General features: G+C 39.9%; 2 protein-coding genes across 5 annotated transcripts in view; both read left to right on the plus strand.

Annotated features, from left to right (window-relative positions):
- The window catches only part of NHS (Nance-Horan syndrome (congenital cataracts and dental anomalies)), a 330,666-nt gene extending 318,828 nt beyond the window's left edge, over window positions 1-11,838 (plus strand). For all 4 annotated transcript variants that reach the window (XM_012656632.1, XM_012656633.1, XM_012656634.1 and 1 more), the window contains 4 exons: window positions 642-773; window positions 1,713-4,682; window positions 4,965-5,091; window positions 7,698-11,838. In XM_012656632.1, coding sequence (XP_012512086.1) covers window positions 642-773; window positions 1,713-4,682; window positions 4,965-5,091; window positions 7,698-8,304 — 3,836 coding nt within the window. In that variant the 3' untranslated portion in view covers window positions 8,305-11,838. The remainder of the gene's footprint in view (window positions 1-641; window positions 774-1,712; window positions 4,683-4,964; window positions 5,092-7,697) is intronic.
- Window positions 11,839-18,112: 6,274 nt separating this feature from the next.
- On the plus strand, window positions 18,113-26,441 carry SCML1 (sex comb on midleg-like 1 (Drosophila)). Its single transcript, XM_012656627.1, has 7 exons — window positions 18,113-18,142; window positions 19,514-19,594; window positions 20,074-20,148; window positions 22,411-22,515; window positions 22,900-23,196; window positions 24,801-25,001; window positions 26,289-26,441. The coding sequence occupies exons 1-7, from the start codon at window positions 18,113-18,115 to the stop codon at window positions 26,439-26,441; spliced, it is 942 nt and encodes a 313-aa protein (XP_012512081.1).
- The last annotated feature ends 547 nt before the right edge of the window (window positions 26,442-26,988 follow it).

A 26,988-nucleotide genomic window follows, 5' to 3' on the forward strand; every position in this document is an offset into this window, starting at 1 on the left:
AACACCATGGCCCCAAGGAAAAATTTTTTTTTCTAATATGGCAGTCAATGTGTTAAGAAAAAAACAAATCCCTAAGCTGCTGAGTTTCTTCACAGCAAATGTGTGTGAGTGTGTGTGCACGCACACTCCTAGAGGGGAAGGTTTGGGCACAGGAGGTAGACAGGGAAAAAAAAACTCACAAAGACGCTTTTAATGAAGAAATGGGTCAGGATATGTTAGCTGAACTAATTCAGGTTAACATCTTGGCTACTGATTTACTTACTATGCAAAGGTATCAGCTTCAGAGAGCCCAGAAATAGACCAGTAAATAGTAGTAACTAAAGGTTATAAATCCTTAAGGAGCCATTTCTATGCGAGAGTGATTTCTTGATGTCTTTTTCTCTTCTCTTTCTTTTGATTGTCCTTCTTTGCTTGCTACTTTTGGCAGTGCAAGCTGTTGTGAAGAGCTGCATTTAGAAGTAAAGTTTAATGTACTGCAGCGTAATTTAAATAAGAGCTGAATAAGCGCTCCCTTATATTTGTTCACAGGCTTAATACAAACTCTTCCCTTACTTCCAATCAATAAATATCACTGTGTTCCAAGCAGATGAAAATTTGTTTGCAATTTCTAAAGGCTAATGAGACCTACTTGTGGTTTGCAGGAGTTGGTTTTGACAGAGAGGCTAGTATACGCTGCTCTCTTGTTCATTCACAATCCGTACTACAGAGAAGACGAAAATTGAGGAGGAGGAAAACCATCTCGGGTATCCCCAGAAGAGTTCAACAAGAAATAGGTGTGGTATAAATGTGTTAATGGTTAACATTCTGTCTAATGCAGATTATAAAGAGATGAAATGGAAGCCAGCCTTCAACCACTTCCTTAAAAACATTAAATGTTTTAACTTGCACAGGTTTTAAAATGATGTCTATTTGTTTTCTATTCAGCAAGCCAGGTGGTATTACTTTTTAACTCTCCATTCTTTACTATGAATGTTGGACTTGATAGATTTAGGCATATACATTCGGGTCTTATGGCTGAAATGTAATATTTTGCTAATTTTTAAAAGTTCTATTAAGGTGGAAATTGTGAATGAAAAGTAGCAGGATTCAATGAAAGATTTTTTTTTCCTGGTTAATCGTAACTTCATTTGAAGAGAGACATACTTTTATGGCATTACTTATTTTAAAAGTTAGATTTCAACCATACATAATTAAATATTGAATATTGATGACATTTTTTTCTATTTTTTCTGTTCAATGTGTTTAGAATATCTCTGCCTATATTTTTTTAAAATTATTATTATGGTAGTATCTCTTATAAATAAGATTTTTATTTCTTATAATGAAGTCTATGATTTTTATTTCATTATGTTTATATTACAAAAAAAAATGAAGAGTAGTGGCCAAGAAGATAAAACATACTTTAGTTTTAAAAAGTAGTCATTTATTGCAGCAAATTAATGTGATGGTGAAGACAGAGATCATTCACAAAAGATATAAAAGCATTGTGTGTATGTGTGTGTGTGTGTGTGTGTGTGTGTGTGTGTAGACAAAGTGAGGGAGAGGGAGAGAGCGAAAGAGAGAGAGAGAGATTTTAACTTCCTTCTAATTCTATATATTGATTTTTTCCTGTAAGAAAAAGCTCTAACCTGGCAGCACGCAAACCTGCAGACATCTCTTGGAATGTCTGTTAGCCTGCTGATGTATCTCACTGTGCTTTCCATATGCCCTAGATTCTGATGAATCGCCAGTGGCCAGGGAAAGGAATGTGATTGTGCACACAAACCCAGACCCCTCCAACACTGTCAATAGGAGGTCCGGAACCCGGGACTCTGAGTGCCAAACCGAGGATATTCTGATTGCTGCCCCATCTAGAAGGAGAATCAGAGCTCAAAGGGGTCAGAGCATTGCAGCTTCCCTTTCACACTCTGCTGGCAACATTTCTGCCCTGGCAGACAAAGGAGACACCATGTTTACTACTACAGTGAGCAGCCGCACAAGATCTCGGAGCCTTCCCCGGGAAGGCAACAGAGGTGGGGATACTGAGCCCAAAGTTGGTGCTAAACCCTCAGCATATGAAGAGGGAGAGCCTTTCGTGGGTGACCATGAAAGAATCCCCAATGATTGCAGTGAGGCTCCAAGCAGCCCAAGCACACAGGAACACCAGCCTGCTTTGGGCTTGGCCTGTTCTCAACATCTTCACAGCCCCCAGCACAAGTTAAGTGAGAGAGGGAGGTCACGCCTGTCCCGGATGGCTGCTGACTCTGGCAGCTGTGACATCTCCTCCAACTCAGACACCTTTGGGAGCCCCATCCACTGCATCTCCACAGCTGGCGTCCTCCTTAGCAGCCACATGGACCAGAAAGATGACCACCAGTCATCGAGTGGTAACTGGAGTGGGAGCAGCTCCACGTGCCCCTCACAGACCTCAGAAACGATTCCTCCTGCAGCTTCTCCTCCCCTTACTGGCTCTTCGCACTGTGACTCAGAATTGTCACTAAACACGGCCCCTCATGCCAATGAGGACGCCAGCGTCTTTGTGACAGAGCAGTATAATGATCACCTGGATAAAGTGAGAGGCCACCGGGCAAACTCCTTTACCTCCACTGTTGCAGATCTGCTGGATGACCCCAACAACAGCAATACCAGTGACAGTGAGTGGAATTACCTACACCACCATCATGATGCCTCCTGCCACCAGGATTTTAGTCCTGAGCGTCCCAAGGCAGACAGCTTGGGCTGCCCGAGCTTCACAAGCATGGCCACTTACGATAGCTTTCTGGAAAAGTCTCCATCAGACAAAGCAGACACTAGCTCTCACTTTTCGGTAGACACGGAAGGTTACTATACCTCCATGCACTTTGACTGTGGTATCAAAGGTAATAAGAGCTATGTCTGTCACTATGCAGCCCTGGGCCCAGAGAATGGCCAGGGTGTTGGGGTTCCTCCTGGTCTTCCGGACTGTGCCTGGCAGGACTATTTAGACCACAGGAGGCAGGGGAGACCAAGTATCTCTTTCAGAAAACCAAAGGCAAAGCCAACCCCACCTAAACGTAGCTCATCATTGAGGAAGTCCGATGGAAACACAGACATTTCTGAGAAGAAAGAACCAAAGACAAGCAGTGGTCAGCACCTGCCTCACAGTTCCAGGGAAATGAAGCTGCCTCTTGATTTCTCCAACACGCCTTCTCGGATGGAAAATACCAATCTTCCCACCAAACAGGAACCTTCTTGGACAAACCAGAGTGAACATGGTATTAAGGAACCTCAGTTAGACACTTCAGATATTCCACCATTCAAAGATGAAGGTGCTGAATCAACTCACTATGCAGACCTCTGGCTTCTAAATGACCTAAAAACAAATGATCCTTATAGATCTCTATCTAATTCAAGCACTGCTACGGGTACCACAGTTATTGAATGCATCAAATCTCCAGAGAGCTCTGAATCCCAAACATCCCAATCAGAATCAAGAGCCACCACCCCATCTCTTCCTTCTGTTGACAATGAGTTTAAACTGGCTTCACCAGAAAAGCTGGCTGGCTTGGCATCTCCGTCAAGTGGCTACTCGAGCCAGTCTGAAACGCCAACATCCTCTTTCCCTACAGCTTTCTTTTCAGGTCCATTGTCTCCTGGAGGCAGCAAAAGAAAACCTAAAGTTCCAGAAAGGAAATCCTCATTACAGCAACCCTCTTTAAAAGATGGAACTATATCACTGAGTAAAGATCTTGAACTTCCAATTATACCTCCTACCCATCTTGACCTAAGTGCTCTTCATAATGTCTTGAACAAACCATTCCACCACCGTCATCCATTGCATGTTTTCACTCATAATAAGCAGAACACAGTAGGAGAAACACTGAGGTCTAATCCTCTACCGTCCCTTGCAATTACACCAACAGTCCTGAAATCTGTTAACCTTAGGTCCATCAATAAGTCTGAAGAAGCTAAGCAAAAAGAAGGCAACAATACAGATCTCCCCTACTTAGAGGAAAGCACTCTCACAATGGCTGCCTTGTCTCCGGGTAAGATTAGGCCACATACAGCGAAGAAATCAATATCACGTCAGTACTCTGCTGAAGACACCATACTGTCCTTTTTAGACTCCTCTGCAGGTGATACGGGACCAGATAAACTACATTTAGAAAAAAACACTACATTTGATGTGAAGAATCACTGCGATCCAGAAACCACACCCTCAGCTGGTAGCAATCTTCTAGATTCAAATGTCACAAAGGACCAAATACACACAGAGAGTGAGCCTATTCCAGAAAACACATCAAGTAAAAACTGTGATTTTTCCACCGAAGGATTTCAGAGGGTCTCTGCTACCCGCCCAAATGATTTGGATGGTAAAATAATACAACACGGAGCTGGTACAGATGGAACCCCAGAACAGGTACAGAAGGCGTCCTCTGTAGGTCAGGAGGAAGTCGCACAACCCAAATCTGTGGATGTAATCACATCTCAGTCAAACTCACCAACTAGAGCAACAGACATAAGCAATCAACTTGTTATGAGCCGCCACCACGACAAAGTGCCTAGGAATATCAGCTATGAATCAGAGATATCACCTGCAAATTCACTCCCTGAAAAATGTTCTGAGCAGGAAAATATTGCTTCAGGTATTTCAGCCAAAAGTGCCTCTGATAACAGCAGAACAGAGGAGACCCAAGGAAGTGTGGATGAGGCTTCACTGAAAGGTCAGTCATTGATACCTTTGTCACAATGGAAATGTGTCTCATGGCACTTCCTGGAGTTTTTCTTTCTTACATTCCCCATAATACTGTACAGCCCTGGGTGTTGGTTTCCCTCCACTATTTCTTTTCACTTATTAAAACAATTGAGATAAAAGCTTTTGTCACTGAGGGACTGAGCTTTGACAGATCTCTCTTTCATTTTAATTTGTTTGTCCCCTGAGTCAGTGAAGCACAGTAGTGTGCTGGGTAACTTCCTCTTAAAGATGCTTCTGTTCTTATTTTAAGAATCATCACCGAGCGATGACTCCATCATTTCACCACTTAGTAAAGACTCTCAAGCTGAAGCAGAGGGGGTGTTTGTGTCTCCAAACAAACCTCGAACAACTGAGGATTTATTCGCAGTCATTCACAGGTGAGGCAGCATTATCAAGTCCCCTCAAACAAAAGGCACAACAAAGGTTTTGCTTCTTAAAGTGCTTCTCATCAAATGCAAATATGGGAAAGCCTTCCGTACTGGTAATACATTCAGCAAAAACAAAAGCAAGCAAAGAATTTTTTTTTCTAAATCCAACTGGTAGACTTATATGCAAGTTGTGAGACAGGAGTCTTTATATATAGTTAGACCTCTATTAGAGACTTTCATAAGAACTACTGAGGGAAGATGTTGTATTTTTCCCCAGGAAAGACATCCTCGAACAAGTTTCTATGTGAAAACAATTTGTGGTTAAGTGACTTGGAGTGGAAGCTCAAATCTCTGACTTTTAAATAATTTCTTGAACCTAAAAAATATGATCAAAGCTATAATTATACACTAGCAGAGACAAACATAAATTGATTCACCAAAACAATCAGAGCCCCAAGTTTGAGACCAGACAGTGTATGTACCTGTCTATTCCATAGCTCAGAACAACTAATAATTGCTCCCTTTTTTCTCCTTTTGAAACTTAAACTTAATATTACTGGCCTTCATCTCCAAAGTTAATGCCCATATTCCATTAATAGGGGATGTTCTCTGGGTTGCTTTTCCAGGACAGTGTTGTGTCCGTGCTGTGAATGCGCACTCCCTCATCTGCTCCTATGCACCTTCATGATTAGTGGTCCATATTTGTAAGAATACTCCTTATAGCTAATAACCAAAGAGCAAAGCAAAAACTAGCCCTTGGAGACTGAACTCACATCCAACTGATCTCGCTGATCACGATGTGCCCGCACCCTTCACAAATACAACTGCCTTCTTCTACTAGGCCTTGGCGACCTAGATGGAACTCTCAAGGGACAGAACTGGAGGACTGTCTTTTCTACCTCATAAAGTTATCATTTTTGGAGCAAATTCATTGTAAGCAGCTTACAATCATTCTCTCCTGGGATTCTACTTTTTACAGGAGAATGCTGCTGTCTGTTGATGTGGTTCTCTCATAGAGAAGGAGCACTACTGTTCAACAACTTCTTTTTAAAGGAGCCAATGAGAAACACCTTCTGGGTATACCTTAGCAGGCACAATTCTTTACTCAGAGAGTGAAGAATCATTAGCTTATTTCCCTTCACCCTTATGTCTAGTCTAAGCTCCGATTATATTTCCCTCACCCCTATACTGTATCCTCAACCTCAGGACAAATTACTAAAATGCCATGTAAGTTAAAGAGCCAAGAACTTACCCCCAAAGAACCAAATGCTAGTGTCTGGAACAGTGGCCAGGATGTAAGTAATGGAGTTAGAAAGAACTGGATTTGAATCCCAACTCTGCCACTTTTTATGCAGTCTTGAATACGTTAAAACCTCTGGACCTATTCCCTAACTGTACATGGGGATACCTATAGCTCACATATTTGATTTTAATGATAAAAGAATATTTTTGTGTCTAGAATATGGTAGATGCTAGAAGCAAATGTTAGCTTGAAAACCCTGCCCCACTGGAGTGTGAGACCCTGGCATATGCAATATATCAACCACGGAGGTTTCAGGGACCCCAAATCAGGTTGGTCTCCAGTTGCAAAGCTCGCATTTTCTCTATTGTATGGATTTTTAAGTTGGTGAGAGAGCATGTTGCCAACACTTCCCAACAAACTGAGTCATGTGAAGAGTCATTGATTTTATGCTTGCTTATTTATCAAAGAAGATCAATAGTATAATGATGGATGTCAAGGTTCAGTAACTTATTGAGTTTGGTAATCTTAGATTTGCATTTGGGTAGGTTTTACTTATTTATTACTTGTTTATTTACATCACAGTGACAAGAATTTTTTTTCTTGAGAACTTATAGTTCTTATAGTTCTTAGTTCTATAGAACTTATAGTAGAAAGGTTTTTAAGAGCTCCAGAGATGGTCTAGGATTTCAATTCTTCACAGAGAGTTAGCTTACTGCTTAATATGCTGTTGATGTTCCTAGTCAGCTATGGGAAATGGTATTTGTAGCCACAGATGGATTGATTTATTTAAAAAGGCGTTTAATTAATTTTTTATATGGAGGAATTTTAAAAATAGAATAGTCTATTGCCTCCCCACATATTCATCACCCGCGTCTATCAACCATCAAACTATGGTCAATTCTGTCCCACTCACACTTGCTCCTTCTGGTATTATTTGGAAGCCAATCCCAGACATCAGAGCATTTCATCTGTATTGCAGAGACAGATCTAATAAGAAAAGCTACAGTCCTTCACCCCACTGTAATGGGAAGTCAGATAGCAGTATAGTTTCTTAACTCTTGCAAAATATCCCAGTAAGTCCTCATCTAGAACTCCTAGCCTCCACATTAGCCATTCTCTGAAACTGTCATCTCTGGAACCTAATTTCTGTCCACTGGTTCTCAGAGAATTTCCTCAGGCTGTGAGTGCTACAAGGGCAAGGGATGTATCTTACTCCTCATCTCTACAGCTCTAATGCTTCGTACCCTCTCATACAGATGCCCTCAAAATGCTCTTTAAATAGATCTATGCGTGAATGTGGCTGAATACTTTTAGTTTCATAAAAATGTATGTGGACTGAGATTTTTGCCCCATTTTTTCCTTTTCTCAAAAGATCCAAGAGGAAAGTACTTGGAAGAAAAGATTCCGGGGACATGTCTGTTCGAAGCAAATCGAGAATTCCCCTTGGCAGTAATAGCAGCAGTACCAGTTCCATCACTTCACCCAGCAGCAATGTGACAACCACCAACAGCCAGAGGTCACCTGGTCTCATCTATCGAAATGCCAAAAAGTCCAACACATCAAACGAAGAGTTTAAGCTGTTACTCCTCAAGAAAGGCAGCCGTTCGGATTCCAGTTACCGCATGTCTGCCACTGAGATCCTGAAGAGTCCCATCCTGCCCAAACCTCCTGGGGAGCTCACAGCGGAGTCCCCTCAAAGCACTGAAGATGCCCACCAGGGGTCACCTGGGGCTGAGGCATTGTCCCCACTTTCTCCGTGCTCCCCACGAGTTAATGCAGAAGGATTTTCCTCAAAGAACTTTGTCACCTCAGCATCAGCAAGGGTTGGACGTTCCCGGGCCCCTCCCGTGGCCAGCAGCAGCCGCTACAGTGTCCGCTGCCGGCTGTACAACACTCCCATGCAGGCTATCTCTGAGGGAGAGACAGAAAATTCCGACGGGAGCCCACACGACGACCGCTCCTCCCAGAGCTCAACATAGGCTGCCTGTGCCCGGCTGCCTGTCAGATGCCAAAACCCTTAGTCATATGAGGATGTAGGAAAGGGACAGAGGACTTGGGAGAAGTTGCAACATGATGGGGTAGCATCACTGCTTAGCAATGAATTTCTAAATACAGTATATGCTGGGGAAACAAAAAGTGGTTTATTCATTCTTGGTTAGTTGCCATGTTTTAAGTAGCTGTACTGTCTTTTGTGTTTTTCTTTAGCATAGTTTGATTTACCCAATCTCATTCCTTGTAATAATAGAGAATACGAAAATGTCTAATTTTCATGAAACTTAGAAAAAGTTTTCCCAGAGCTGCCTATTCAGAAAATAAAGCCCTCACTGTCATGATTCTTTAAGAAGATGAAATTACTCTGGAGGTTTGGTATTTTTTTACATTAAAACAAACTAAAGCAAAATTTAGAAGAAAGAACTACACATATGTACATACCATATTTTTGATAAAAATGTGTAAATAGATTTATCAATGATGAGTGGACATGTGGTCAATTATCTACCGCACACCAACTGTTTATAGAACACACAAAAATAAAGTGTAATAACTGTATTCTGTGAATACCATTTTCATATCAAATACCATATTTAAATGTCCACCAATATGATTTCTGAGTGGTAAACTTCAAATATGAATTTTAAACTGGTGAAATAAAGGAAATCTTGAGGTCATATACTGAAATGTGATTAATTTAAAATAATGAATTCAGAGCTAATCATTTTTATGACAAATTGCAGCACCAAACAAGCTAATAGCAACTCGTGGCTGTGATTTGCCACATGGTAATCTGGACAGAATGAAAAGCATGCTTTTTTTTTTTTTAATCAATGAGGGAAGTCATCATTCTCAACACAAAGCCCTGAACAACAGCATCTGACAGTGTCCTTTAGACTTTAATTTTTTTCGATGGATTGCTTTAAAGAGAATGAGTAGGGAAAACAGTAGTTAATTTTAGATTATGTTTTATATTAGGCTACTAGGGAGGTAAACAGTCATAATCTAATGACTATCATCTTTAAACTCCTTAAACAGTTTAGCAATTAGCTCCAGGTTCTTAAACTAACAAAAATAAAACCTAAGCATGCGACAGAGCTATTGATTTATCAGTAAGTACCTGTAATGAGTTTTCAGTGAAGCTTTCTCTCTGTGCTGATGAGATTCATGCTACCTAAAAATTAACAGAAATGACACTGTGAACAATGTAGTTGGGAAATAGGTATGTGTATATGCATTATTTATATTCATTGTTAAACTTGGAATGGGGAACAACTCTGGTTCACAATGCTACATACAACTGAGTTTTTGTCTGGCTTTACTATAGTATCTGCTTGATGGCAAAAGGGGAGGGTGGCGGGTGGGAGAGGAAATGTCAGGGCAAGTGCTCTGACAAAATGAAAGCAGGGAAACAAGCTGAATTACTTGAAATTACTTGAATTTTCTTGTCTTAAAACTGAAAAAAGATGAGTTACAAGTTGAAATCTGCAAATGGTTTTAAAACCTCTGATTTTAACATGAACTGATGCTGTTTGGAATCAAATGTCAGAAATACAAGCAGCTATGTACTTAGAATAGGTTTTGAATGGGAGAGGTAGAAAGTAGAGAGAACTAAGAAGGGATCTGACCTATAAAAGACTAGAATGTGATTAGAATGCTAGAACATACAAAGGTTACCAAGAAATTGACAAGCAGCTGCCTTTAAGCTTATGCAAGTGGTAGTTGGGAAAGTAGGAGGTGTGAGAGGGGGTTTGTGCTTTGGGATTAATTCATGCAAAATGAAGGAGGAAGCCTGGTCTAAGAAGATACTGTCTTTCAATAGAAATGCTTTCTAAAATGCTACAGATTAAGAATTTAGAGAATCTGATTGCTGTTGGTGTTTTGTTTGGAAAGAAAAAAAGTCTGGCTTCTACTATTTGTTTTTACTACCAAATTGTGTTACTAAATTTCTTGTCATCCTTGTATGTAAATTGGGTGCTGGGGGTGGAGGGGTAGAGGAGGAGGGAGAGAGTAAGAGAGTGCATGTGTGTGTGCATATGTGTGTGTGTGTGTGTGTGTGTGTGTGTGTGTGTGTGTGTGCTGGGGATAGATAAGCTACCTGGTAAAGGGTTTGAACATTTACAAAGTGTTATACTTTTTATTAAAAGAAAAACGTTTTGGGGTTTGAAAAAATGGATCATCATTTCTCATTGGAACCCATTAGGTAAGAAAACCAGCATGGTTTGACACCACATGGGAACATGAATAAATCTGACTCATGCTTTGAAAAGTACACTTTACAAAATTTTAAAAATAAAGTTTTTAGACAAATGTGATAAGAAACCATCATTTCCAGTCACAATAGGTGATCTTTTGTAATTTTCATAAAAGCAGTTCGTTTGCAGTATGGCTTTTGTGTAGTTAGGGGTTTTTTAAGCATGAAGAAAGGTATGTGGACTTTAAAAGTGATTCTAAATCTTGAATAGACAACACATGAATTGGCTTTAATAAAAATGTCACCTTGTTATTATTGACATTAATTTAAGTAATGGTACCATATATATTTTAAAATACATATTGACTTGAATTGTGAGGCAATAAGATACCTTCTATATGTAATGATGACAGAACTAACCCTTATAATATAGTTTTACTTATTTTGTTTACTCTAAAAGTCTATAGCAGAGTTTCTCTATTTTATATTTCATAGATTTAAAAAAAACCCAAATAGAGATGGAATTTAAATTCACTGTGCAAGAGTATTGAGCAACAAACTGAGAAAAAAGCAAGAAATTCCTTAGTAATCTGGAATACTCTACATGACTTTATTACATAGCAAACAAGACCAAGATTTAGGGCTGTCTTTATCATCACTGCCATCTTGAAGCAGGGCACACACATTAGGTATCGTGAAGAACATCAATCTGAACTTTTCTTCTGTTGTTTGCACTGATGCTAATTTTTTGTTCTTTTATGTTTATGCAACATGTCTATCATGTCTATGTTGTGGGGGGGATTTTTTTCCTTTTTTTCTGATTCTTTTTTTTTTTTTTTTTGGTTTTGTTTTGTTTTTGGCTAAGTAGAGGACATGGACTAGTCGTAGCAAACAAAACATGCTGTTTGCTCTTGCCAAAGGTCAATATGTTTGCTGCAGTGGTGGCACTTAGAGAACTAGATCATAAGCAAGATTTAAAACAATGAAGAAGGTTACAGTGTAACTATTTTGGTACTAGAACCAGTTCATGCTGGCCAAAAAGACAATGGTTTATGGACTTGCATCCATTTTGTATTTTTGTAATATTTGTAAATACGAACTTTTTAAATTGTTGGCAAAGATGGTTTCTTTTGTAAGATGTTTTCAACGTTTACATTCAATCCAAGCCTTTGTATATTTTAGAGCTGTGCAACACTTTAAGTCTTGTATTTATTTTTAGTAAAAACGGTGACAGTTTCATTGTGAACCCCTCAAAAAATGTATCAGAAAAGTTTGATTACCTAGAAAGTGTGTATAGAAACTGCAAATAAACGTGACTGCAATTAAACAACCAGTTTCTCATTCTTGCGATTTCACAAAGTATTTTATAGGCAACTGGACATAAAGATCTGTTATGGCGAAAATACAAACAAAAAGAAAATGTACTATAAAAGGCTCTAATCTAGATTCATATTTGAAAGGAAAAACAATGCATTTCTGACGTCCAGTATACTTTCCTTGTAGTTCCTCTCTGGGTCAGGAAAAGATTTATGGCGTTAGTTTGGAATATCTGCCTGCTTTGCTTCTGATAATTACTAGACTGTGCCTCCTTCCCAAGATGCACAGACTCGATATATGTAAGACAATATACCACTAGATAATGTCATGTAGCCTTTATTATATAGCAAACTTCTATGCCAAGTATGTACTTTCTTAAGTGCTTTGCATACACGAACTCATGGATTCCCTATATTGTGCCCATTTTACAGATTGGGAAACTGAAGCACAGACTGGTTACTTGGCTTGCCCAAGGCCATAGAGCGACTAAGTGTTGGAGCTGGGGTTCAAACCCACCAAGTCTGGCTCCAGGGTCTGTATTAGTTCTCCACTACAACCTGTAATTGTTGATGACTAGGAATAACTTTCCCTATGTCCCTACCAGACCACCACGCTCAGAGCAACTGCTAAGCCCTGCCCAATTCAAATTAAAGCACTGGCGTTCACACCTGGAACCCAGTCCACGTCGATGTCTCCGAAGCGCCGCAAGGAGAGGGGGGAGGGGTGGGATCGCCGCGACACTGGGGAGGTCAAGCACCTACCCACTACATCCTCGAACCACCACCGCCGCCGCCAGAAGAGTCGCGCATGCGTGCCGGCGCTCCTGTGCAGCTGCAGAAACCTTTCCGTGTGCGAGGCTTGCACCTCTCGGGCCTAGCGCCCAGTTCCAATCAGAGCAATGCACCGCCCCCACAGCTGTCTCCCAAGCAACGCCCCCCCCCCCACCACCAAAGGCTGTGCGGGCGCCCACGGGATTGGCCAGTCAACAGCCGCGCGCGTCCGTAGGCGGTCGTCGATTGGTCAACAGAGAAGTCCCGCTGTGGCCATGCACGTGGGAACTCGTGCGCCACGGGCGCTCCGTGGTTTACGCATGGGTCAAGGCACCTTTTGGGCTCGCGACAAGTGCGCCGCGAGGTCAGGCGGGGTTTTCCGGCGCGAGAACCGTTTCAGAGCGTGGAGAGGCCATAACTGTTTTAGCCGTTGCTGATCGGGGAAGCAGGAATACAGCGAGCCTCCGGAGGGCGGCGTGGCAGACTCTGGCACCAAAGTAGGTATGTCCAACCGTGCTTTTTACTCACCTTGAACTTTCTTGACTCAGGTGTGCGCGCGAGTATGAGTTGCGGAGCACATCCCTGTTAAGCGATTTGGGTTAACGGTTAGAGCTTCTGGCGGGGACGGGATTTGCTTTGCGGGGCGGAGTTAGTCTGCACTTTGCAGCCTCAAATTTCAGCCGGGCTGCGGTGAGGTGGTTTGAGTGGTTCCCACGACTCTCCCGGGATGCCAGCGCGTATGAGCTTTTGACATTTGGCAATTTATTAAGTACTTGGTGCTGACTTTCTGGGACGAGTTGATCCTTTTTGAACCTTTCTCTTGGTGGAGGCGGGTGGGGGGGCGAGGAAGGAGCCAGACTCTGACTTTCATAGAGTTCTGTGTTTAAAGAATGGACAGACTCGCCAGTTGATTCACGTAAAATCTTGTGAGATACAGATAGATTTTGAGGCTTTGATGGTAACCGGGTTTGATCAAAGACGGATAGTGCAGCCTCGCTCTTTTATTGTAAATACATAAAAGAAGGGGAAGAAAATAAAAATGTGGGGGTGTCGTGCAGCGCACCCGCTGTCTGGTCGTTTGAAAGAAAAGGCTCTGCTTTAGTCTGGGGGGAATCGCTTCCCTCCCTCCTACCCGGCTCTCCTTGAGTTCGAACTGCTCTAGGGTTTTATAACATGAAGTGGCAAACTGGTTTAAGATTTACAGAGTGATTTTGTAAGCAACTGTTCCGCACGGTGTTTTATATAGTGGGACATGGGCTAGAAGCAGTTTTGAGTCTCCCGTCTGCCTGCAGCAGGTGCTGGGCGATGGGAGACAATTTTGGTCGCGTTATCCGCCATCCAGCAGACTTTGGAGTCTCTAAAGTTTGATATGGACAATGGAAGGGCTGCCTTTGAGAGTCGTGCCGGAAGATTTAGAAAGTGTATTAACACACTGTTTTGTTTAAACAAATTGGAGTGGTCCAGGTGTTGTAATCTGCTCTCTTTTGCTATGTATTCCTTGAAGTGGTCTTGGGGTGAAACGCCGTTTTCAGCCCTCATCGTGAACTGTGCCTTATCTGATAAGTTGATGGCAAGTGAATGCCTTGAGAACAGATCTTCTCATGACTTTTGAAAATGTCTTTAATGTCTAAAAAATGTTTCTTAAAAAAAAGATGTATTTTTGTTCTTATCAAGAGTTTAGATTTCTATCGTAAAATATAAATGAGTTCCATTCAAATAAACTCCTCGCAGGATTTTGGATTTAAAATGAAATTAATTAATTTTGCACAATCTAGTCTTGGTTGAGCTCTAAGAAAATGTTGTAAACCTGTAATTATTAACCTTGTGGGAAGAAGTGAAAGGAGCTAGAATTTATGATGTGCCTGCTATGAACCAGGCATGATGCTGAGAGCTTAACTGTGTCATTTAGTCTTACATAGCCCTATGAAGTAGATATTATTGCAACTTTACAGTTAAAAAATTGAGACACAGAGAGGTTAAATATCTGCCTAAAGTGAAATGGAAAATTTTGCAATTTAGACTTAGCTTCAAGTGTTTTTGACCAAAGCCCTGTTCTTTACATCATGCCCTGATACTTAAAAGATGTAAAAATTTGTTTACAAGAAAGGGTTGTTATATCTGCAATGTACAGGTGCAATATGAATGAAAATTATATGTTATGACCCTGAAGGTGTGTTGTCTATGTGCTCCATGATATATAGTTCTGTTGGGTAGATGTGGTGAATACCCAAATAATAATAGTAACCAACAGTGGGCACCCTTTCTATCTTTGCCATGCTTTGTTCTAAGCACTTGATGTATTAATTCACTTAGTCCTCATAACTCCATGAGGTTTGTACTATTGTCATCTTCATTTTACAGCCTGAAAAAAACAAACAGAAGCACAGAGAAATTAAGTAATGGTCCAACTTATTTACATGGCTAATAAGTGGGGGAGGTGGGATCCAAACCCAGGTATTCTGGCCGCAATCCTAAGGTCTTAATGCTATTTGGAGCTGCCTCTCATGTAACTAGATATGTGTGACAGTTGCCTTAAAGGTATTAAAGTGTGAGTGTTCTCATAGCTCCTGGAAAGCAGTGTCGTGTCCGGATGGAGTGATCACTGACATAGCACCTTTTCTTTTTGGAGGTGGAACTTGAATTAAGCCTTGAAGTTGAATAGGTTCTCCTAGATGGAGAGATAACAGGATATTATGGATGGAGGATTTAACAGGGGCAAAAGGCTCAAAGAATGCAAGATCGGTGTTGATTTGTAAATGTGTCACAGAAGTAGAAATGTTGGGAGTCCAGTGGCAGGCTTAATGCACACTGCTCCTGTGTCTAACTACAGCCAAGATTTGGCAGCAGTGTAATTAACCCAGATAAGGAATTGTCTGAATGTAAGGGCTTGCAACAGTGGTTGGCAAACTTTGTCTGCAAAAGGGCAGATACTATGTATTTTAGGCTTAGAGTAAGGGGGCAAGTGGTAAGAGGTGACCTCTGAGAGGTGGGTGGGGTCCTGATTATGTAAAGACCTTGCAGACCATAGTAGGAGTTTGGGTTGTATTGTGTTATTGGTATAGAAGGGATTTCAGGTGATTATAATAATGGAGAAGTAAAGAGCATGGAATGGGGAGACCAATTGCACCACTTACTAGCTATGAGACCTGGTAAATTACTTAAACATTCTTTGCCTCAGTTTTCTCATAAGGAAGGTGGGGATAGTAGTAGAACCTACCCCATAGAGTTGTCAATAAATTAACTAGATAGAATACCTAATTTGATGAAAGAGAAAGGTTCAAATTAAGGTAAAAATAGTGAATGATTTTAAACTGTGATTTTGCTCAAAATTCTGTAATTATGATGAAATGATTATCCTTCTGGATAAAAAGAATTTGTCAAAACAGCTCAAAAAAAGTAGGATAATTTGAATAGATCAGTAACCATGGAAGAACTTAGAAAATGTTACAAAAACTGGGCCTAGATTTATAAATGCTTTCAAATCTTTAAAGCACAGAAATTCTGGTGTGATATAAACTTTTTCAGAGCACAGAAATAGATGAAAGTCTTCCCAATTGATGTCATAGAGGAATTTTGATCCCAAGAGTTAATGATGTATCAATATTGCCTCATTAATTGTGAGAAATATGCCATCTCACTAATGTATTATAAGATTTTAGAAATAGAGGTACAGAAAATTTCTAAATAAAACACCAACAAATTGAACACTGGTCTTCATGATCAGCTGGATCTCTCACCCTAGGAACATTAAGAAATGTATTAACATGTTGCATCAGTAGATAGAGGAGAAAAGTCATTTAATCAAATGCCAAAAAGTTATTTGATACCATTTATCACCTGTTCCGGTTTTAAAACTGTATGCAGGGCCAGCAGACTACTTCCTTTGTGTGTTATAGAACATGTGGCTGGCTTCAACAGCCCTCCTGGGGAAGAAGTAGAGGAGAATTTTCAAATGTGGGTACAGACCCATTGTTTCTACATCTAGGAATTTATCCCATAAAACTACGTGGGATTGTTTTATAGTGTTCTGTAGTGTTCTTTGTAAGAGCAAAACTTTAGAAGTAATTTGAATATCTATGACTTGGGGACTGGTTTAATAAATCATGACATATTTACAAGATAGGACGCTAAGAATTGTTAAAGTGACTGCGGTATATGTAGAGGTATTGGTTTGGAAAGACTTTTTCCACCATAGATTACTACTTTTGCCTATTTTTGAATTTTATATCAATTGAATCATACACTGCTTTCTCTTTTAGTGTTGGGATTTTTTTTTAACTCAAGATTATGGTCGTGAGATTTATCCTTGCTGTGTGCAGCAGTAGTTGGTTTATTCTCACTGCTGTGAGTCTTCTTTTGTATGAATACACCACATTTTAATTACTCATAGCTTGTATTAGTTTTATAATCAGGAAAAAAATGTAGTTTAAAAAGAAAAATGTGGTTGAAGTTACAGCTCAAATTGGAGATATTTTATAACTTGAAAATTTTATACAAAATTAGTTTGCATTTATCTAACTCAAGAGTTAATTCACCCATCTTCTTTATCCCCTTTTGGTTTCTCTCTTTTGGGCCTGTGGTCATTATATGTCCACCATAGAACGAAAGGGAAACAGGAAAGAGATGAAACCTGAATCCCTTAATTGTCCCTCTCATTACTGCTCTGGCTCAGGGTGGATAAAGTGAATTAACTCTTTCATTAACGTGCCCCTCCCAGTAACTGTGATGCAGGCGTTCAAAGCAAATCTGTAGTACAGGATATAATCCAATAGTGTTGTAGTCAGTGTCTTTTTCTAGTTCCACAGTTAAATGACTCAGAGCTGTAATGGAACCTTCCTAATTCTGGATTGTTTGGCTTATATTTCACATCCATTTATTTAGGTTTAATATGAAATTTAGCTAATAAGAGCTGAAATGGACCTTAGAGATAATGAACTGGTTTTCACCTGGCACATGAGGCGGCGGTGTCTATAGTGGTCTGCCTAGTCCGCATAGCAATGGGGCTGGACCTGGAGTAGACTCCTGGCTCACATTTTGGAGACATGTTGGTTGCCTCCCTAAGTAAAGAGCCTTTTTGAGCTCCTTTACAAAGGCACTTAAGCCATCGTGTTCTCTTGTTCATTTGTTTCCAGCATTTACCCTGTAGACTTTATGAAGCGTTCACTCCACAATTTGGAATTGGGTTTGATTTGATTGTTATTCCTAGTCATGGGCAACATGGCCCTTCTGTTCTTAAAGACTTAACTCTAAATTGCTCATAGAAGAATTCTTGTTTTGTCACTCTCTAAAATTCAACCAAAACTCAATTCAAGTTAGCATTCTGAGAGCATATCCATATTAAGGTTATTAGGGTAGCAAGTGTGTGAAGTAACTTTTTTATGCATTGCTTTTCAGGAGTAGAAGGTTTACCAGTCTTAGGTGACTAAGCAGTTTCACAAATAAACCCTCCAGCAAGTTTAAAAATAATTAGGCCCAACTCAGAGGAAGTGAAGTTTCTCCTGTTGCACAAAAAAGATGTCTAGCGGCTCCAGTGAAGTCGATGTGGTTTGTATTTCAAGTTGAAAATCTGTCTTTGTTCTTTTCATTTGCTATAGTTCTTTTGTAAATTGAGTTTAATTTCATGTAGTGAAATGCATAGTTCATAAGTGAATTTTCTGTCATGAATTTTGACAGTGATGTATAAAGCTTCTATGACCATTCATGTACAAGTTTCTTTGTGAACATGTACTTAAATCTGTTCTGGGTAAATACTCAGAAGTTGAATTGCTAGATCATGAAGTTGATGTAAATTCAGTATTATAAGAATTTGCCAATAGTTTTTCAAAGCAGTTGTGCTGTTTTTACACTTCCGCTACATTCTGCTATGTTTCTTAATCCTTGAAGTTGAATCAAAATATAAATTATTAAACTATATATAATTTGGCTTAACAGGAAACACATTTACTCAGTTACATAAGGAAATGGATATTCATGCTACCTAAGTAGTCTAGGCCTGCAGTCCCCAACCCCCGGGCCTCGGTCCGTGGCCTCCTATCACCACCTGAGCTCCTCACCACACTCCCCCCTACATCCCCCCCCACATCATGTCTTCCATGAAACCATCCTCTGGTGCCAAAAAGGTTGGGGGGCTGCTGGTCTAGGCAATTCTCTTAACTTCTATCATCCCCAAAGTTTTTCAGAAATCTTTGGAGATGATATAAACTGCCTACCAAGAGTCATTTTTCTCTGACATAATTATGTGAAAGCACTTTGAAAAGCATAAGGCACTATATACAAAGGGTAAAGGTGGTACTAATCTATAGCCCAATTCCATATTATTTTGGTTCTCTAATCAGTGCAAGGCTAATTCAGGTGATTCTATCATATTTTGAAACAAAGACATACATGCCTACCAAGTATGTTCATATAGTTCATAATTTATTCTTAAAGAGTTACTATTCTGAAGTGTAATGGTTATTTACTCTCTGTTACTAAGTTATACCCTGACTTATTCCCCAGAAAAGTTTCAAGGTGCTCTAGAAATTGATTTATCAAGAAAAGTAGGTGCTTAAATGTTTCCTATCTTGTCCACAGAGTGGCACTGTTAGATTATTTAAAATCAAAAGCCATGTAACATTTAGTTCTTTGTTCATGGTTAGAAATATTTGCTTTTAAAACAGTTCTTGTGCTAGAAGACCAGTCTTTTTACCCTGAAGTACATTAGGGGTTAAGCTCAATGGAAACAGCACATTAAGTGTAGTTAATGAGGAAACACTTTTGCAAAGACATCTTTTCATGTAGTCATAGTATTAACTATGAGCAAAGGTCCTTTGATATAGGCCTTTGGAGCTCTTGAAAGTGAAATTGAAGCCCTCAACTTTTCTTTTAGTTCTATTTTTCATCTTTCCTTTTAATTTGTTAATAAATCTTCCCCAGATAAGAACTCGAATACCTGCTTATGGTGATGATAATATTGTTCTTTATGCATATGAACCAAATACTGCATATAACAATAATGTAAGTAGTATTAATTGCTAGTTGCCAAATATCTTAAAACTTACCATTTTAAGGAAAAAGATTTAAATTTCTCAGATACTGTGAAGTTCTCTAAACTCACACTCAAGAAAATCTCTCTTGAATTTGTATGGTTTCTTCATTAGACAATGTGCTCTTTACTTCCCCATTTTCATATATAGTAGGGAATTCGGAGAAGTTTTGTATTCATTTTTTGGTACAAAATTCTAAACCTGTATTCTTCAGATATAATAAATTCTTTCCTTGTCCCCTTTCTTAATTGGCAGTTATCATTTTCATTCTCACATTAATGTGAATTTTTATTCTATCTCTGCTTTAGATTAAGACTTCTGAAACCCTTTGAAAAGTTGGTGAAAAATAAAAACAATTCAAATAGATAAATAATAAGTTCTTTCCCCCAGTGTTCAATTTGGCTCTTACAAAAGTAAAGCATTAACTATTTACTTTAAAAATATTAGCAGGAACATGTTCAATCTGAGGTGTCCTGCAACGAAGAAGAACAAAAAACAATGATGGATATCCTCACCCAGTGCCAGGTATGGAAGTTTGGTCTCTTTAATGTCATTTTCTAAAATGTTAAGTGAAAATTCTCTTTATTTCATATAGAGGGAAAGTATAGAATTGAATGAAATTTTTCCATATCAAGTCATCTATGATTACCACCCCATTGTGATGATTTTTAACAATGTATAGTTAGAATAGCATCCCCTGGTGAAAATTTTGGAATAGGAACATGAATATTTTATAGCTTTTTAAAAAGCTGGTTACTGATCAGATGTAGTTATGTCTCTTTTGTCTAGATTACTCAATATTGAATTAATTTCTTCTCCAAAATCTTTAAGGAAAATTGGCTGTTTTAGATGACACTTAGTATGTGTCTAAATACATATCAGTATATCTCAACTGAAACAAAGTGGCAGCCCATCAATGCTTTGTAAAGAGTATATCTTGTGTTTCGAGGGGATTTCGTAAAAATTAGCATGTTGGTAGCGATGGACAGAGGTATGTGATTACCAGGAATTTTGTGAGCTGCATACCCCAGAGGTAATGAAAGTTTTTTTAAAAAATGAATAAATGTTTCTTAACATATGAAGTTTCTTGAATGAGATGAGCTAACACACTTTGAAAAGTGAAAGTGTTTGGGTCTTTATCATTAGCAAAGAGAGAAGTGGAATGTTTCCAAGGGTCATGTGCAGCTGGCCAGATGGAGGGGAAGGAGGGCCCAGGTGGGCTGGAGAGGGAGGAGCAGGCTCTCCTGCCTGCCTTACCCCTTGCCTGAGGGTCCTCTGTGGGCGGCCTAGGTCTGCTCAGCACGGGTGAGAGCTGAGCTGGGAGGTGCCCAGGGCCAGAGCCACAGCCTGAAATGGCCCCAGTGCTCCTCTCCATTGCCCCCAAGGGCCAGCTCTTTCCTTCCTCCACGTCTCCCTTCCCATTCTAGATGCTTCAGCCTGCTCTTCTTTCCTCCCATTCCCTCCACTGAGCCCCTTGTCCTTGCCCAGCACCCTCTCCTGTCCACCCCTGCCCCTTTCAGGCTGGGAGCAGAGGAGGATGCCCTCCGCTGGCCGTCCCTGCCCGGTCACCCGTCACGAGCTCCAGGGAGCCCGTACCCACCTCGCCTCACCTACCCCAGTGCTGCCGCTTCTCTCCTGTAGCAGTCCTCCCCTCCATGGCCTTGTTCCTGTCCCCATAGCCCACCAGCCAGCCCGACCCCATCCTTCTCACCCGCTTCCCGATCACTGCGACGGAAAGGTGTCTCCCACTGTCAGGACTGACACCTGCTCTGGTTTCTGAGTCTGGCCCTTTCCCCTGTGCTCAGACACTGCCCCCCATCAGGCTCCAGCCTCCTCCAGCTCCAGCCCTGTCCTTGTCACACCTTCCCCTTCTCACAGCTTTGAAAAGCCACTTCTCTTGCCTCCCCATCCCTCGTTTGTTGTCACTTCACTCTCTTACCTCTCATGACAGCCCAGTTCCTGCTATGTCATTGATAGTCACCGTCCACGTAATCTGGTTTCCTGTTTTTCTTTCCGAGTATGTTAGAACATGCTGTTCCTCCTGCCCCGTGTGCCCGGCCATGCATCTTCACCTGGCGAACACGTTCTCATCTTTTCATTCTCAACCTTGACATCACCTTCTCTGCAAAGCCTCCCATGACTACCAGCCTGGGTTAGGTCCTGCTCTTCTGTGCATGCTTAGCCTCCTGTTCTTACCTGTGTCATGGCACTGGTAATGCCAGTAAAAATAATATGATTATACCATTGAGCACTGTTGGACCAGGCATCACACAGTATTGTCATTGTTAGTATTATATTAACATGATACTCTAGCAAGGTTCCTGTCCTCAAAAGAACCCTAAGAGATATTTTTATCCGATTCCCTACATAAAGAAAGTGAAGCACAGAGAAGTTAAGTAACTTGCCCAAGGGGTGTCTTGAGGTGGGGGTTGTGCAGAACTCAGGCAGTGATGCAAAGCCCTTTTCCTAACAGACTATGGATCGGTACCTGGCCGTTGCCTGGAGGTTGAGGACCACAGGCTTGGAGGAAGTGTGGTACATTCCCTTTCCAGCATTAGAGCTTCCTCAACACCTGCATGGAATAGCATGGTGGAGGGAAAGTTGGGGCTCCTTAGCTCAGCCATTGGACTCTGTGACTCTTACAGCCAGGCCTCAAGTAGGAAGCAAGACATTTCTGAGGGCTTGAGAACTTTTGTTGTGTCTAGCAGTTAAAATTTGACTTAATGGTATTTTCACATGTTACTTTTCTTTTGAAATAGAAACTACTAATAGCTTGTATTATAATAGGTTATAAACGATGCCATCCAAAACCTGGATAAGAAGTGTGATGTTATTTATGGAAAGGTTTCAAAAATCTATCGGTGCCGTGCGAAATCCTTGTGGCAAAATCGTGTAAGTGTTATAAAAAACATTTTCAGAGCTGTGGTAAGCCTCTCGTTTCTAAAGATGCCAGTCAGTTTGAAGTGATAGAGAACTAGTAAGATTAGCCAGGCTAATCTCTGCTTACTTCAGTAGCAGATGGAGGACTGAAACTCTGTTGGAAGTTTAGGTTTGATAAATTATGACACTGGGTATTTTTATGTTTGTAAGTATAATGTATAAAATACAATTAAAATGCAGGGTTGAAGAGGAAAAAAAATCATGTAATCAAAAAAGACCACTTATTTTTAATGACGTAAAGCAGCGCTGCATGGAAAATGAATATTAATGTATTTAATATTCATTTTACTTCCTTTTTACTCACTGTTGATTTGTGCTGGGTTTGTGTGATTTCAGAAGCCGCATGGATATGCACACAAAAATCATAATTACCAGCTTTCTAGAAAACAAAAATTCCAGAGAATGAGGAAGAGGGAGCCACATCACAGTTCATTCTCCTACTCTGAAAGTTATAGCCCCACTGTACCAGTGGGAAGACGGGATAATGATTCCCAGAGCCACCCTCCAGGAACACCTTTTAATTCTGACGAGTCCGTGGAACCAGAGCATGATTCACTGCTTGAGGAGCAGGAGCGGGATGCGATCCTCCGCCATAGTCCATCGCTCTCCTCGAGTTCGTATCAGCCATCTTGCGTACGTGATGATGACCAAATGCAGAGCGGTGGGCCGGGCTTTAGCAGCCCCAGGGCTGACAGTGCTGGTGGCCTCTACTCACCTACCCGACCTCGCTCAACAATGTCTCCGGGCATGCTGGCTCAAGGAGAACCCAGTCCAATACGTAACCCTGAGATGATCAATTACTCAGATTTAATGGAAAATAAACATGACGTGTCATCTCTCTGCATACCTTGTGGTTTAGGTGAGTTTGAAATGACACATGTTACAAGTAGTACTATTAATATTTAATCTGTTTCCATAAACATCCTTGATGCAAGCTAGTGGAAGCTGTTTGTTTCCTATTTTGAGGGCTGTTTTTAGGTGATATTCAGAATGATGGCTGACATTTGTTGAGTGTGTATTATGTGCAAGGCACTGTGCCAATCAGCTGATGTGCCTCTTCTCCACTTATAATGACCCTGTGATGTTGGCACTTTTATCGCCCCTATCCCCAAAGTCACAGAGCTGGTGAGTGGCACTCCCAGAACTTCACCCCATTGTGAATTTTTTAATCTTCTATTTTTGTTTACCCTTTCCCTGGATAAATAACTCAAAACAGTCCTGAAATGGCAAGAGCCCAGAAGATAGGGAAGAAAGGGTATGCCTTTGGCTAATTCGCACACAAAAATGATCAATTGTGTTGCTGATCCTTGTTTGGAGAAACAAAGCTTCCTAGCTCATTACAAAACTCACTTCAGTTATCACATTAAGTTTAGGGAGTCGAATGTTCTTCCCAAGTAAGTGAATACTTATCAGGACACAAAGAAATTTCAACACAACTTAGTGAAGAACACAGCTAAAACCTTTTGAGGTATGATCACTTATATTGTTTCATGTCTCAGTTATTTCTTTTTTAACATACAAAACTTTGACCAAAATATCTATCACTGTGCAAGTAAATGTGAAAGAGGAATTAAATAAAATGATAGTTACTTCTGATCTAGCTCAGCAGAAAATAATCTTGTTTTCTTTAAAATTCAGATTAGCATTTAAGCCATGAGAGACAGGAATCTAGAGTAAAGTGATACTAAAATAGCCTTATTGCTTACTTGGGGGAGATTTGGTAAAAGAACTAATTTGGTTCTCAAAGATAATGGAATTATTATTATTGAAATTCATTGATTAAAATGAACACATTTAAGCAATTATAAAACTGTAAATTTGAGGAATTTCCATACTGTTTAGCTAGTAAAATAAACCTAATCTAGACAGAACAAGAGAGATCAAGAGAGAGATTGAGAGAAAGTCATTGAAATACTTCAAGTAAGAGAGTCATAGGTTAGGTTAGATTAGCCTAATTTTACCCAAGTAACAGATCTTTTGCTATATTTGCCTGTGGCCAAAGAAGCCTTGGATTGCTCAATCTGTTTTATGGTCTTTGAAGCTTTAAGGTAACTTCTGAACCTGCTTCTGTTGTCTGGGGGAGGTCAGATGGGACGTTCTGTGTGGCCATCCTCACATCATCTTTCTATAGGCTTTCACTAGATTTTACAGTTGGAGTCTTGAGTACTTGCTGGGGTACTTAAAAGAACGTTCCAGGAATGAGACCATTACTCCCTACCTAACATCTCTTCTTTCAGGATAATGATCAGGTCAAGTATGATTTGTCTTGTTTTCTCTCCATTGAAGTTACAAGTTCACCAGTTGAACGTGACTCTGGTATCCTGAAACAAAGCTTCTCTGAGGACCCTTCAACCTGGTCTGTGGAAGAAGTAATCCTGTTTCTGAAACAAGAAGATCCTCAGACATTAGGCCCTCTTGCTGACCTCTTCAGACACCATGTAATGTTTCTTTTTGTCCAGTTTTCCTGCCATAATGCCTTTGAATGACCTCTGTGCAGGCCCTTCAGTTGGATTCTGAGTAGTGTAGATGGTGGGGGAACCCTGTCAATTGATTTTCCGTGTGTAAGAAAAATGACGTTAATGGTCTATTCTTTAAATGGGTCTTCAAAGTGCCTAATATACAAATGGCCACAAGTTCTCAAGAGATGATGGTTGAGCATCACCACTCTCAGGTGTACCTACCCTCTGTAATGACAGATACAAGGATCCTCCCTCCCATCCCCCACTTCCAGCTCGGCCTCAGGACCGTGAGCAGGAGGGGGTGACCACAAGCTGTAACAGGGTGCCCTTCTTGAGATGATACACAATGAATCTGGCAACTGATTCCACTGGGCTTGGTTATTGATGATTTGTAAGGCTGATACCCTCAGGCTGTTACCAGACCGTTTTACAGAGTAACCTCATAGGCTAAATTTTTGTAAGTTCTAATTTCTTTAATTTCAAGTTTTATTAATATGTAGTAGAAAAGTATACAAGGCACCTGACAAAGGTAGTACTGTAAGGGATTTCATGTCTTTTCAGACAGTGTTACAGGAGTAAGTAAAATTTTGTTTTTAAACTGGAACTTGTGAAAACCTAATAATATGCTTCAGCAGCATAAGCTGGTCAATTCAGATAATAAGGAATTTTAGGATGCCTCATAACTATCAAGAAATATTTTTATAGTGTGTCCTAACAAAATTAGTAGCTACATATCTGACGTACCATTTTCAATATGGTAGGAAAGTCAGTAGTTAGTTTTAGTATCAAATTAGATTCAGACAGCCAACTGGCTTTCGTCGTAAAGGCAGTAGTATACAGCACATTTATAGTCTGCACTGATGCTGACATACTCATATTCCCAGCCCTTCTCAGACAGTTAATGGCCATCTGAAATTCATTTTTACCATTCATAGTTTTTGCTCTTTTGTCAAAGATATGTAGTATTTTATTCAACATACAGTATGCATTTAAAATGTAGTATGACACAGTTCATTTTTTTAAGATAGTAGGTTAATTTTCCTTTTTCTTAAAACCTAAAGTGAATTTATAAATATCAAATGATGCTTCACTATACAAATTATATTTTTAATAGTTTTTTTCATAAAGTAGATGCACATTCAGAGACTATACATCTGGGATGAGCTGCTCTCTGGATTGCTTTACATTTTCTTATATAGAAAGAAATAACCATTCTGGCAAAATATGAAGGCATTATTAATTATTATAAGTTCCTTCTCTCTGTAGGACATTGATGGGAAGGCTCTGCTACTGCTCAAGAGTGACATGATGCTGACGTATATGGGGCTGAAGCTGGGGACAGCTGTGAAGCTATGCCACTGCATTGAAAAACTTAAAGATGACAAATACGATAAAGAAAAAAAATACTGTGACAATTAAAAAATGTTTGTGCAAATTTAGATTAGGCTTACTTTTAGGGGTACCAATGCCTTCTCAATGTAAACTCATTTTTTTGCCCTTAGTAGTTTTCGTTTTGTAGAAAGTGCCTCTAAAAATACGTTATATCCAGAATTACAGAACTATAGTACAGTCCAGTCTACTTCTTTAAAAACCGTATAACATGTTAGTGTTAGCATATTCAAATAGAAAATTTGTTCTTTATGTTTTATTATTATTTTCATTGTATAGTTTAGAATGTTTTGTATTATTTATACTTCATGCTGGAAATAGCAAAAAACCTTTCATTTTGGTCCATCATTATATTTAGAACCAAAACAGCTGAAAGAGGAAATATCAGGGATTGACAACTTCTATAATTAAATCCATGAGAATTCTTCCTTAGAAGAGAATGTAAAGGTGCGCCTATAGATAGCATCTCTTTCTCAAACACTTTTATCTGTCTGATACTGCAATGTTTTTCTCATGTTCTACCAGTTTCCATAAAGGGGATAGCCATGTGAATTATTTATTTTTCTGTTATTATTTA

This window comes from Propithecus coquereli, unplaced genomic scaffold (assembly GCF_000956105.1).
Source record: "Propithecus coquereli isolate 6110/MARCELLA unplaced genomic scaffold, Pcoq_1.0 Scaffold513, whole genome shotgun sequence".
NCBI classification, from domain to species: Eukaryota; Metazoa; Chordata; class Mammalia; order Primates; family Indriidae; genus Propithecus; species Propithecus coquereli.